The sequence below is a fragment of the Varanus komodoensis genome, unplaced genomic scaffold, assembly GCF_004798865.1.
Source record: "Varanus komodoensis strain SLA01 unplaced genomic scaffold, ASM479886v1 scaffold86, whole genome shotgun sequence".
Classification (NCBI taxonomy): Eukaryota; Metazoa; Chordata; class Lepidosauria; order Squamata; family Varanidae; genus Varanus; species Varanus komodoensis.
The window spans coordinates 1503300-1517918 of record NW_025336554.1 but is presented as its reverse complement, the minus strand read 5'-3'; the positions used below and the strand labels follow the sequence as shown (position 1 = coordinate 1517918).

At 41.7% G+C, this 14619-nt stretch overlaps 1 protein-coding gene across 1 annotated transcript; it reads right to left on the bottom strand.

Moving 5' to 3' along the window:
• Window positions 1-6643: 6643 nt before the first annotated feature.
• Window positions 6644-13714, bottom strand: LOC123016582 (vomeronasal type-2 receptor 26-like). Its single transcript, XM_044417096.1, has 5 exons — window positions 13499-13714; window positions 10279-10599; window positions 9373-9585; window positions 8256-8382; window positions 6644-7545 (listed from the first exon to the last, which is right to left on the bottom strand). The coding sequence occupies exons 1-5, from the start codon at window positions 13712-13714 to the stop codon at window positions 6644-6646; spliced, it is 1779 nt and encodes a 592-aa protein (XP_044273031.1).
• Window positions 13715-14619: the final 905 nt, after the last annotated feature.

The following is a 14619-nucleotide window of genomic DNA, read 5'->3' as shown; positions in this document are numbered from 1 at the left end:
GCTGAGGNGATACTGGTGAGAAGCAGCTGAATAACTACACTGGAGTCTACTTGAGAGTGGGACTTGAGAGACAACACTAAATAAATATTATGATTTGAAGATTGGCAGCATGTATCACATGTGCATATGCATATACACATAGGTACATTCATGCATTTGTACATAGCAGTGTACATGCTAATAATTTTGTAGAATGTATCAGGTCAAGGAGAACTTATTGAACTGCATTCTCTTTCCACATATCTTTCTTTGTATTTTTCTTACACTCTTCCATCACAAAGTTGGATCAAGAAATTTTATCTTATAAAGACAGAGAGAAGTTTGCTACTTTGTGTGGATGTACCACATTTTGATAGATATTGTTTCTATAGCAAGCATTAAGTTCCTGACACTGGGTTCAAAGATCTGATGATCTCCCAAGTATTCTTGATTTGTACATTTCTGCATTAGATTAGTAGCACACCTTCACCACAGCCAAGCCTTCACTGCATTCAAGCCATTTAGTCCTGTGATCTTTGCCTGTAGATTCATCAAATCATGCTGCACTTTGTAAAGTGGGTTTTCTTCCTAGAGATGGTCCAGGATTTTCATGGGCCCTATTCACATAAATTTTCTGCTTCATTTCTGAATCAACCATGAAGGCTGTTTTTCCTTGCATGAAGGACATGGCGTGCACATGAAATATGATGTCCAAATCATTCCTTTTAGTGCACACATTTTATCCCTGAAAACACACAGCATGCAATTACAATGCAGTTCTGCTGGTTGTGAAAATGTAGGTATTCCTGATAACAGCTTCATTTAATATTTTCTTGCTTATTTGATTTTTTCTTGGTTTTATGTAGTAAACTGTCAGTCTTGTAAATAATTAATTACTTTCCCATACCACCCACCCACCCACACACACACACACCCACACATCCAACCTGTGGAATTTTATAGATATCCAAGATAATTGCCACATGAAGGGAGGTTTGGGAATCCAGTCCACCAATAACTGCTATCAGGTTATTCTGAAGGCCACACTTGTAGTTGGGAGCACAGTTCTCCAGTGCAGATATTAGCTGTATTATGACATGATAAGTTCACTTTGCATTTAAGTAGCTGTCATAGATCTGGAATCCCAAGGTGATATTGGGTAAGAGACAAGGGTTTGCATCTCCTTTACCGCAAATACCAGTGCCAGGATATGCTGTTACTTCTTAGGCACTATGCTAGAATAAGAGTTGCAATCTATATCAGAAGGATATACCACACATGTTCTACACAAAGGTGGGATGACAAAATAATCTCAGTGATCAACTTCAGAAAACAATATTCCTAATACAACGCCTTGCAGAAGTATCCACACAAATACCCTTTGACTATTCCACATTTTGCTGTATTGCAATATGGAATTGAAATTGATTTGATAGGCATTCTTAGCACGTCTGCACCTGTGAAGGTGTACAACAAAGGAAAGTGCCAACATCTGATGCTTGAATGAGAAATAACCCCTGAGTCAATATTTAGTAGAAACTCCTACGGTAACAATTAATCTTTGGAAAAGTCTTCTTGGGTAAGTCTCCATTAGCTTAGTGCATCTGGAACCTTCAAATCTCTCTTTGCTTACTAGCAGCACTGTTCCATCTCAGCCAGCTTGGTTGGGGACCAGTGGTGAACAGCAGTTTTCAGGGCATTCAGAATCTCACTCAGGTCTTAACCCATGTAAAGAGTTGAATCCAAAATGAAACTTCCCCTCCTTCCCTCTCTTACAGTGGAGCTTCAGACTCCACCATCAGGGTGACTCCTGCCACTTGTGGATGATATGTCAGAAATTCTGGATGTGTGTTAATTGATCAACTTGCTTCATCTAGTCTTTCCAGACCATCAAGGCAGTGCATACACATCCCCTCCCAATCCAGCTCCACAAAGTCTCCCTCTTTTTCCAAGAAGGGCTGGTTCTCACACTCTCAGAAACTTCACTAGATAACTTTGAAACTTCCAAAACCTCTACCCCACTTTTTTCTTCTACCTCCTCAGAATTGGATGAATCTATCTGAGCAACCTGAAATTCATTTTTTGTACATATTTGTTTGAGAATTCCGTTTAGTTCATTTGAGAGATATTACAGAAATGTTGGTAACATCAGAGGTACTAGAGAAGGGGGATTTAAGTGAATCTCCATGATTGGATGAAGTGAAATGAAAACTAAATTTCCTTAATTTTTATTGTTTGCTTCTTTTTTAAGAATCTAAAAGTTATCCCTTGGACACCAAACAAGTAATTTAGGCTGAAATCCTATTCTCAATTCCTAGGCATAAGCCCAATTGAATTCATAGGACTTACATCTGAGTAGACAAGTAAAGGATTGTGATTTTCAAAATATGTCTTCCTATGTGCCCATATCTTGCATTTATATTTAGTATGACAAACTGCTGCATAAAGAAATATATGATTATATACAGTTAGGAGGTATACCACAAAACAACCATCGAGAAACATGGTGTGACAGAAGGTGGCAGAGGAAACCAGTGTAAGAGGAATTTAAAATATTTCAGTGCTGTTTACAAGCTTACATGCAATGTGCAGTGTTTTTTTAATGGAGATTTTCTTCCTTAATTACATTGTCTTCCTCTGCCTAGTTTACTGCACCACATTTCTGAGGTTTTAGAATTAAAAACAACCAAAGGAAAAATACTAAAGTTCTTACGTCAGTTCTTCAAATACTACTGGTGGTGGTCTTCTAGTGAAGGACATTGGACTCAAGACAATAAAGGTCTGAGAAACAATGCCACCAATAAGGACATCCCCTGATTGATGGTACTTGCGAAGTGGAGGATGTGGATCCTAAATCATGCATTTAATCATGCTAGTCTTGCATCCAATGTGAGGAAACAGTAGCAGCAGCAGCACTAGCAATACCTTCATGCTAAGGTACAAGTACAAATCTTCACTCAAGACAAAGGTGCATCTATTTTATCTACAACTCCATCTTTTAAAAGTCTTTGTGGTTTCAGCAAGTCAATCTGGTCAGTGATAGGCCTGAGTTGAACCATGGGGTATAAAACTCCTTTGCTCCTAAACTGGTTTTCAAATGGTATTTACACCATCTTTCATGCTTTTTGCTCTGAGTTTGGCTAGTAGTCACTGAAATCCCATTGGAGTTCTTCCAAGCAGAAGAACAAATTACATTCCTTCTGACAATTAAATAATTAAAGGAATAATTAAATTTGATAATCAAAGGGAAAGGAAATCATGACGGTTTTCAAAAGGATTCTCTGTGGAATTCCTGAGGAAAATGTACCGTTATTGTTACCATTATTATTATGGTCATAATACCCTTCCACTTAGATGAACACCAAGTGACCCATGATGAGAATAGGACATAAAAGAAAAATAGAAAGAAAACAAAACAAAAGTAAACAACTTTGATGATGGAATTGGACTGTAACTCTGCCAATTTGCAGGAAGAATTCATGCGTTTGCTTTCATTGTTCTTCCACTGTTTCTTTTCCTTGAAGCACAAGGTAGATTGCTTTAGCTGCTTTCCTTGACTAACTCTAGCAAATGCTTATTGCTTAGACTGTCTCCAGAAAGTACAGGAGCACAGTATTTATTTCTATACATTCAAACAAATCCCTATTGAACTCAATAAGGCTTGCACCTGAGAAGATATGCATAAGGCCTGGTTCGTCCAGGTCCTAAGAAAGATCTGGTTCCACCCTCAAAGGCCTGCTGTGAAAACTTTGCCAAGCATTTCAGGTAGAAAATCGCTCAGATTCGTCACGAGCTGGACTCTACTAGTGACTCAGAGGTTTCTGGGGAGACACCAATGCAGCCGTCTGGTCCAAAATTAATGGATGAATTTCAGTTATTGCGGCCTGATGATGTGCACAAGGTGCTTGAACAAGTACGAGCACATCCCACCACTTGCCTATTGGACCCTTGCCCATCTTGGTTAATAAATAACACCAAGCATGGGATTGGGATCCGGATCTTGGAAGTGGTTAACGCTCCTCTGAGGTAGGGTTGGGTACCTGCCCCTTTAAAGGAGGTGGTAGTCCAACCGGTCCTGAAGAAAGCGTCACTGGATCCAGAGATGGCCACTAATTATAGACCAGTGGCCAACATCCCATTTCTGGGGAAGGTGTTGGAGCGGGTGGTGGCAGGACAACTCCAAGCACTCTTGGATGAAACTGATTATCTGAACCCATTTCAGTCAGACTTCAGACCCGGGTATGGTACTGAATCTGCCTTGGTTGCCCTTTACGATGACCTGTGCAGGGAGAAGGACAGGGGGAGTGCGTCCCTGTTGGTTCTTCTGGACCTCTAGCGGCTTTCGATACCATCGACCATGGTATCCTTCTGGATAGGCTAGCAGAATTGGGGGTCGGAGGCACCGCTTTGCAGTGGTTCCGCTCCTATCTCAATGACTGTTTCCAGAAGGTGGAGCTAGGAGACTATGGCTCTGCACCATCGCAGCTTTGCCATGGAGTACCGCAGGGTCCATTTTGTCCCCCTTGCTGTTTAACATCTACATGATACCGCTGGGAGAGGTCATCAGGAGGTGTGGGCTGCGGAATCATCAGTACGCTGATGATACCCAGCTCTACCTCTCGTTTTCCACCAATCCGGGTGAGGCAGTGGCTGTGCTGAACTGGCGCCTGGCAGAGGTAATGGGCTGGATGAGGGCCAATAAACTGAAGCTCAATCCAGACAAGACGGAGGTCCTGTTGGTTGGCGGATTGGGCTTCGGTGAGGGTGAGTTGAACCTAGTCCTGCATGGGGTTGCACTCCCTCTTAGGGACAATGTCCGCAGCTTGGGAGTGCTCCTCAACCCAGAGCTTTCATTGGAAGCTCAGGTGACAGCAGTGGAGAGGAGCGCTTTCTCTCAGCTTCAGCTGATCCATCAGCTGCGACCCTACCTGGAGTACGACTGCCTGGCGACAGTGACACATGCGTTGGTGACTTCCTGCCTTGACTTCTGTAACATGCTCTACATGGGGCTACCCTTGAAGATGGTCTGGATACTTCAATTGGTTCAAAATAGCGCTATCAGGCTGCTGACGGGGACTGGGAGTTATGTTCACATGACTCCAGTCCTCCGTCAGCTTCACTGGCTTCCCATTGAAGTCTGGGCCCAATTCAAGGTGTTGGTGATGACCTATAAAGCCCTAAACGGCTTGGGTCCTGGTTACCTGAAGGAGCGCTTACGTCCATATATGCCCGCCTTCCCCCTGAGATCAGCAGGAGAGGCCCTTCTCCCGGAACCTTCCGTGAAGGAAATTAGGAGGGTAAGTACTCAGAGGAGGGCTTTCTCTGCGGTGGCGCCCAATCAATGGAATGCGCTCCCCAGAGAGGTCTGCCTGGCGCCGTCGTTATTTTCGGTGCCAGGCGAAGACCTTTATATTCAAACGTCATTTTAACTGTTAATAGTATTTATTTATTTTATTCTTCGGCCAGGGAACTCATAACTGGTTCTGTATGCTCCCTACCCTGCAGCGCTGTTGTGTTGTCTCTGTCAGAGGTGTACCTGGTTGTCCTGTCAATACACTGCTGACATGGATTAAGTTTGGATTCAAGGTTACATTCTCCTGGTTCTGCAAACTGAGATTTCCTGACACTTACAAAGTGCTTAGAAGATGGTGTCGTGAGGTGGTCTCATGTTTCAATTAACTCACACAGCAGGCCGTATATCAGCTATAAACTTTTATTGCTACATTCTACAAGATTTACAACATAACTGATAAGCTCCACTACCGAGCTTCCTACCGGCTGCAGTTTCTGCTTCTTTCTGAGTTCACTATGAAAGCAGCATGTGGTATCAAACCTTCCTGTTTCATCTTTCTGCCCGACAGCGTGACAGACCCTCGTCCCTTCATCGTAATTGGTTCTGTCGTGTCAAGGCTCTTCTATTTCAGGCGGATGCTAATTCTTTCGCTGAACCCTGTTCAGCAGCTTCAGGGTCTGGAGCCGGGATGGGGGGTGGGTGGGCCTCTTTCTCAGGCATTCCAGAGCTAGAATCAGAGGGAGCTACTCTCTCAGACACTTTCCCCTTGGTCTGTGGGGGGGTTCTGTGCTCAGGGGCCAAGGGATGAGGTGGAGGAGAGGTTTTTTGCTCAGCAGCTAGAGAGTCAGGCTGTGTCTGGGCCGTCTGAGCATTGGTTCTCAAATATAAGTCTCCTTGGTTAATTGCCAAACTCTCACTGCCAGCTCCTGTCTCTTTCTTGCAATTAGACATCTCGGCCGAGACGTCAGGCACAACAGATGGTTATGACCTTCTTTTGTTTTGCTTTCTGAAGCAAAGAGCTTTGTTCAAAGTCCATGGAAATACGGAAGTGACTAGCATTCCTCAATGGAGAGTCTCCATGAAGGGAGCATGCTACGTCATTGTTCATTTGCATGTGAGGGGCACTTTTCTGTCCACCTGCAGGACATTCCATACAGAGCAAGGCCATTGACTTCAGTGAAGCTTTGTCTAAAGTGGAAAATGTTAAGATCACAAGATGAAAACTTTAAAAAAAAACTATGTGCACAAAACTTTCCCTTGGCAAAAGAAAAAAGGAGAGGGAGAGGGAGAGGGAGGGGGAGGGGGAGGGAGAAAAAATGGGCATGCAGATAGATTACAAACTGCAGCAAAATGTGCAGACAGGTAAATTTGTCAAGCTGTTCTCCTTATTAGATGTTCCTTTTTGTTCAACTCAGGTTGCAGCAAAATGATGTAACATTTGGGGAAGAAGATGCAAACCAGCAAGCCAGAACTGGAGGCTAAGATAGAAAAGATCCCTACAGTCACCAGGTATTTCCCTTTAGTGCTCAAATAGGAAGGCACAAAGGATAACCAGACACTGCAAAAGACCAGCATGCTGAAAGTGATGAACTTTGCTTCGTTGAAACTGTCTGGCAGCTTCCTGGCTAGGAAAGCCACCATGAAGCTGACCATTGCCAGGAAGCCCAGATAGCCCAGGACACAGTAGAACATCGTCATGGATCCCTCATTACATTCAAGGATGATTTCCTCAGGCACTGAATGCATGTCCATATCTGGAAAAGGAGGAGAAGTTGCCAACCAAGCAAGACAGATCCCACCCTGAAGAAGGCAACAGGAAAAAATGAGGATGTTGGCCAGTGTCTTCCCCATCCACTTTCTCATCTTGCATCCTGGTTTGGTGGCTCTGAAGGCCAAAACCACCATGACCGTCTTTGTGAGCACACAAGATATGGCCACTGAGAAGATGATGCCAAAAGCAGTTTGTCGCAAGAGACACGTCACTTGATGTGGCTGGCCGATGAAGAGCAGTGCGCAAAGGAAGCAGAGCAGGAGGGAGACAAGGAGAGTGTAGGTGAGGTGCCGGTTATTGGCTTTGACAATGGGAGTCTCATGATGCTTCAGAAATATTCCTAGCACCAGAGCTGTGGTTAAGTAGAGGAGAATAACAAAAGCTGCCAAAATGATGCCCAAGTGTTCTTCATAAGAAAAGAAGTTTACTGATTTGGGAATACAGAAATCCTGGTGTTTCGTTGGGTACTTTTCATCTTCACATGAATAACAGAAAGGCATATCTGAAGAAGAATGAATATATGCATTTTCTCATACATTCTAAAGCTCTGACCAAGTATCCATTCCATGCACAGCCGTACACCTAGTTGATCCTGACTTAATTCACAGATGAAAGCAGCTGAGCATGCTCTATGCAGTGAACAGGGTCTTGGGGGTTTATGGTCACTATCATAGATATTCTCAACCTTAGAACAAGTGTTATTGAACTGAAAGGGATTTTTTATGAATAAACCTGCACAGAAATAGGCTGGACTTCATTTAAGGGATGTTGGGAGATGCAGAACTAAAGCAAGATTTTGCTTTTAAAACATAGAGATAGGATACTGGGGCTCTGATTACAGAAATGTACTGCCTGTGACCAGAATGCCTTCATTATGCATTATTCATTACTCATGAGTTATGATGTTTTTGCATCAATGGAATAAGCTGTGCAGTACTCAAGGGCAACCTTTTAAACCGTATGGTTCAGTATTTGAATGAGCCAACCATTCTGAATATTTAGAATCCACTGCAGTTGTGTCATTTGAAACAACAGTGGCAAACAATCACCCACATGTTTACGCACACCTATCTCCCTGACTATCCAGCATCTTCCACCTGATTCCAACTTGCTCCATTAGATCATGTTTGAATTCCTGAAGAAAGCTCTTTTAAACACCCTTTCTTGATTTTACCAAATATATTTGGCATGGATGTGTATTCAAATTCCTACCTTTATTGATTGAAATCATCCCTTCAGGACATGGGATGCAGTCATAGCAGCAAAATGGCTCCTCTTCGTTGACCTTCTTCCTAGAACCAGGATTGCAGCTCTCACTGCACACAGATAGAGGCTGTGCCTAAGTCATCAATGGAGGAGGAAAATAAGAATCATGGAATTTATTCAATTGAATTCTTCCAGTTCTGCAATCTCTTTGTAAGTTTCCACCTCTCCAGGAGATGCTTTACCATAAATATTCTCTGTGATTCAGACTTTGATAATTTCTTAACAAAAATTAGACTTAAATGAAATTGTCATTTATCTGTCATAGCCAAAAAGAAAAGGAACATGCAGTTCACATCCCTGCAAAATTGCTATTACAGATCAGAAGCAAACTGAGAACTGGCTGGATTCACACTTGGACTTTTGAGATGTATGCACCAAAATCTCTTCATAGGATTCAACAAAAATGATAGTTTCCATTTCTTCCACATTCAGATTGTTTTAATTGTAAGTTCTTTGCATCTCAAATATACTGATGCTTCTTAATTTTGGTAAAACCTTATATAAAATAAATGAAACAACATCCATCCCCAAAAGAGGAGAGAAATAATAAAATAACACATATTGCAAAAGAGAAAACTGGACATGGTACATTTTTACAATGTACTTGGTCAAATCGTAGTCATTCTTAGAGCACACCCGTGGAAATTAACCAGACATTAATCATAACTAATTTCAGTTTTGTTTATTTCATTGTACACCCCTAAGTATGACTAGACCCCAGTCCGAACATATGCTTATAATTGCATAATGTTCTCTAGTTTCTTAAAGAGGCAGAGTTGAGCCAAAAATACTATTATGAATTTTATTATTTTCAAACCAACAGCAAATTAATAAAATTTTATGATAAAATTATCTCATCAACTATTTCATGTGCTTAATTCAGCAGCAGAGGAACCAGAGTGGAAGCTTTTTGGGTCTCATGCACTGCATCACATATTTTGCTATCCAGTTCCACTTAAGTATTTTTCTAGGTCCATTGCTATCACATGAAATAAAATGCACGTGTCACTTCTGAGATGGTTATTCAAATGTGTAGATTGTGCCAATCCTCCAAGAATCAGACCTGATTAAACCAGCTGTTCCATGTTATTGCTTCTGGGCTGATGGTGAATGCTTGGCCTGGAGCAGCCTGGGCATCCATCCTCCCAACCTTCACTCTTTGAAAGGATTGGTTTGAGGACACTATCCAATTGATCACATCGAATCCAGTTACCAGCTCTCCATTCTCATTAAAAGAAACCTCATCTCCAGCACTGTTGTTAAATGAAACAAGCTTCAGAAAATGATGGAGCTGGATTGAAAAGGAAAGAGCTTAGAAAAATGGTGATCATCTAGTTCAAAGATGAATTCAATGAATGTCTCTACTTTATTTTGATATATTTTATTATCTACAAAGATGTATTTCTCCTCCACATGAGACTATTCAGTGCATTACCTGCCACTGTGCTTGGTTCTGAATCATCTGTCCACCTCTGGTCACCATTCCTTTTCTCTTCAGACCAGATGAAGACAAGGCATGCAAGGCATGGGCCACCACATGGACAGCATTGTAGACGTTGTAGCTGTGGCCAGTCAAGCTCATTTCAAAAAAAGTTGCAGGAAGACGCTCCAGCTTCTCATCCCCAGTGCACATATTCCCATTGTCCAGAAATTGATCTGGGAAAACACAGCTGAAAGCCTGTTGCCAGAATGACCTAATAAAACCATCTCCCTTTGAACTAGAAGGGGTTTTTGCCTTAAGAAATTGCTGAAATCCTAGGACATGGTTGGACTGAATTTTGAAAGCAAGAGCACCATGGAAAAAGTCTGTGTTCCAATTCCTTTGAACAACAAGTGATGTGAGCTCCACCTGAGCTGTCACAATTATCACTTTACCAATTGGTGCATTTGTCACATGTTCTCGTTCTGATAGATATGGAAGGAATCTTAAAAATGCCATGGAATACGATTCTCCATTGACCATCAATACCTTGGCTGTGCTGTCCACAATGGTATCATGTATTTTTGCCCCCTTGTTAAGTATGTCTTTCATATCCCTGCCAAGACCAAGTTCAGGGGTTTTTTCAATGAAGGCAAAGCAGACACCACCCTCAGAAAACAGTGGGACTACCATTTGGAGCAATCGCTCCCCATTGTCATTATCCATAACAATTGTTCCAATCCATGTCCACCCGAAATGCAGCAGCAGAGAGAGAATCCCTGCGTACTGGAGGGATTCCCTGGGAGTCATATTGTAGAAAGAAAGGTCTGGGGTTTTATGATTCATCACTGGTGCAGAGCCATATATCAACTAGGGAGATACACGAAGGAAAGTGAGCAATGCCAAATAATGAGGACCTTTCTATAGGAACTTTGATGTTTTGAAAAGATTTTCATATATTACTTCAGCAGTCTTTTCAACCATAGTAAAATACATGGATGTAATGGCACATGGGTGTACATCCAATGGTGCTTGAAAATGGGTCTCCAATATGGTAAAATAGGACATCGTAAGATTTTTTCCACTATGTGTCTATGTTCGTGCGTGTGTGTGTGTGTCCTTGTTCATGTGTTCCCTGGACTTTTATGACAAGCATACAACTGCCTAGGAATAGTTCTTAGGTCTCAATTAAAGTGTCCCAGATATCCAAAGATATGCATCTGCAGGCTCTGTCAATACACTTCCTTCTATTCATATGTCAAAATATTATATGGACCTCAGTCATTGTCTTATAAATGAGGGTTCACCTCCAACCTTTTGTATTGTCAATCTTTTAGCATCAAGAGTGCCCAGAGATAACATTTCATCCATATGATAATTTCCATGGAATATTTCAATTATTTAACACCAGTGAATGATCCACTGAATATTAAAGATTATTCAGTGGAAAGTATGAATGTGTAATAATTGCACTCCACACAGAAAAAGTGACTGCTAGCATTTGAACAGCATATGTTGCAAAGAAGTATTTGCTGCATTGGACCATGAGAAATTGGGCAATTGATTATTAAGGAGACATTGCAGTGTCCAAGAGACGCAGAACAACATTTTTTACTGAATGAGGTTCAATTTAAGAAATATAAGTAAGACTGACATTTTTCAAATGAGCCATCCACTCAGAAATTTTTTGGTGAGTTCCCAGCACAGCACTTTCTCAAATTCCCAAATGTGTCCAGGGGTCCAAAGAGGTTAGACACCACTGCTAAGATCTGCATAAAATGGCCAAAGTTCCCCCTCCCTGCAATTCCTATTTCCCCAAAACCACTAAAAATGATGAAACTTATTTTCTGAGCCAATGTGATATTCAGAAGCAGTCTGACTCCTTCTACCCTGCTGTCTCCTCACTTCAATCACCAACACACTCTGCCTTCTCCTGAAATGGTGAGTCAGCCAAACTGAATGCAAGGAGGAAGTAATGGAGAGCTCTGTCCTACCCTGCCCTTCCTAGGGAAGGCAGGAATGAGGAGGGAGGAAAATGAAGAGTGTCCATAGGATTTCTAAATGGAACAGGATGTTTATGTGAATGAGGTCTGAGCCTCTGCCTAGAACAGATCCATGCCCAGGTAAATGAATGGAGTCCCAAAAGAAATCCCGTTCTCCCCACATAGTTTGCTTCACCTTCAATGTTGTCACTCATTCAGTGAAGAGAGAGAATATGATTACTCCAATGTACAAATCTCCATATCCAAAGCACAAGTGCACAAATGAAAGAAAAACGTGAATGTGAAGAAAATGCAAGAATCCCATTCCTGATATTCAACTAAAGACATGCTCCCCACCTGTGGAATCTTGTAGATATCCAAGAGAGTTGCTACATGAAGGGAGGTTTGGGAGTCCAGTCCCCCAATGACGGCTATCAAGTGTTGCTGGATACCGCATTTGTAGTTTGGGATTAAGTGCCCTGCTGCACATATCAGTAGCAAGGTGGCCTGATAGGTCCACTTGGCCGTGAAGTAGCTGTCATAGATATGGAAGCCCAAGGTGAGGTTGGGCAAGATGAGGGGGTTGTCATTGATCTCCTGCACTGCAAACGTTAAGGCCAGGATATGTTGGTAATTCTTTGGCACCATACTAGAAGCAACACAGTCACCTTCTGTATTAGAATGTTTCTCACAAAGAATTGTGTAAGAAGCTCACACTGCTTTTTGCATCACCATCACCATCTCAACCTCATCTCTGGCTTTCCATAGCCAACACAAAGCTAACACAGTCACACAATAGCCACATTCATCTTCCAAACAGACCATTCCTTTGGCATTCTCGTGGTTATGGAATTGAAAAATGTGATCCTATTAATGTCAACTCAGATAGTAATCACCAGACTCCAATGAAATGAAGTGCATCAGTGCATAATGCCATGATGCTATTACCCTTTTGGCAGTGTCTCATGAACTTCCCAATGAAGAGGCTTATGTGAATCCTGTGCAGGGTGTGAGGCACAGGGGCATGCCATGCATTTTCTCTTAGGGGACATTTTCAGTCCATGGAGCTTGGGAGCTTAGAAAACACATTTGTCTGTTCACATAGTAGTCCCAGATAGGAGGAATATCTTTTTAGTATGTGAAAACAGTTAAAATTAGTGTGACTGGATACACCACAATCAATATAAACCCCTCTAAGTGACAGGGAGACATGTAATGCAATTGTTTGCAATTGTAACAGGGAACATTTGTCCTGGGATGCAGCCAGTGTTCAAATTTGCTGTTCTCCCTCTTTCCATCCTGGCATGGATCAGGACATTCAGTAGGGGGTCTAGTGGGGCTGCTGCTGTGGAAATGAAGGGCAGGAGAATCTTTTTCCCCTGAAGAGCTGATCCAATACTCTGAATGCTGGCATTATGCATTTCCCAAAGGAGCTGGCAGAATAAAAAGAGGTTAATGAACAGAGGTAATAATGAAGACATAAATGAAAGAGAGGTAACCCTGAAGAAATTTGTGTAAGAAAGAAATTGGTGGAGTAAATAACCAAAAATTCTAGAATAACAGAATGGTTCCAAGCAGAAGTAAACTTATTGTAAAGAAGCTTAAATTCACACCAAAACGCCTCCTTCTGGCCATGCAGATAACAGTTTCCATATGCCTTTAATAATATGAACTTCCTCTACTGCCCAAGCTATTGTTCACAAGCTGCATCTACTAAAATAAATTCTAGAGACAAGCAGAACAAATGTACAAACTGGATGCAAAAACAAAATATTAACTCCTCACACAAGTTCATCAAGCAGTGAAAGTGCAGGTTCTCCACTGAAGGTCAATGCATCAGGAATGATGAAGGACAGAGAAGCAATGGCACCGATCATGAAATCACCCAATTGTGGAAACTCATGAAGTGGAGGCTGGGGCTCATGGCTCTTGCGTTTTTCAGCATCAGCTGTGCTTCCTATTTGGAGAAGCAAGTTTAGCAACAGCACTCCTAATTCCTCCATGTGTAGTGGAAGGATAAAACTTTGTTCTTCATGTAAATCCACTCATTCTCATGCAGAGCCCTGAGATTACAAATGTAGGCTACCTCAGAGCAGTGTTGTCTCTATTAATCCCTATGACTAAATAACACTGTATATATTGCCATATTTGACAATGCAGTAGAGTTCCTTTGTTCATTAGAAATCTTCAGGGATGTTCAGTATCAATGGAACTGCCTTTTAGCAATTAAAGGAGAACAGATTAATTGGTTGTAAGGTATGTTGAAGTTCAAAACAGGTGCTATTTTTCATGCATGAAATGGGAAGGAATCATTAGAAAAGAATGCAGAGCTATGAGGCTGTATAAAGCATGAACCCCATGGGAGATTTTTCTTTTACTGTGGTTTTAATGTACACAACTCCAGTTTGGATTATGACCAGAGTGCATGGGAAGAGAAGGGAAGGTTAATCCTACCTCTGCTATTCCCTTTGCAATATTCTTCCTGCCCTTGCCAAATGGAATCTTTCTGCTCATACTAAATTTCCGAAGCACATGAGCAGCTGCATATGGGAGGGGAATTTAATTCTCTACTCCTTCCATCTTGTGATCCCAGTGTAAACTGGAAGCAATCCCTTTATAGGTCTAAGAAAATTCTTTACCTGATTGTACAAACAGTTGAGTTGTCCAGAACTGATCATCAGGCTGTGTGTGCATGTGTGGGTGACTGGGAAGAGCAGAATTTATTCCCAACTCTCTAATACACCCCTGTCAATGTATACACCTGTAGGCCTCATGAAATACTCCAAATTGAATTTTAGCTGTTACGAGAATTTATTTATTTGAAATATTTCTACCCTGTCCTACATGAAAATCATCCCACGATGGCTTACAATATTAAGAACAATAAATAAACAACATATATCATAAC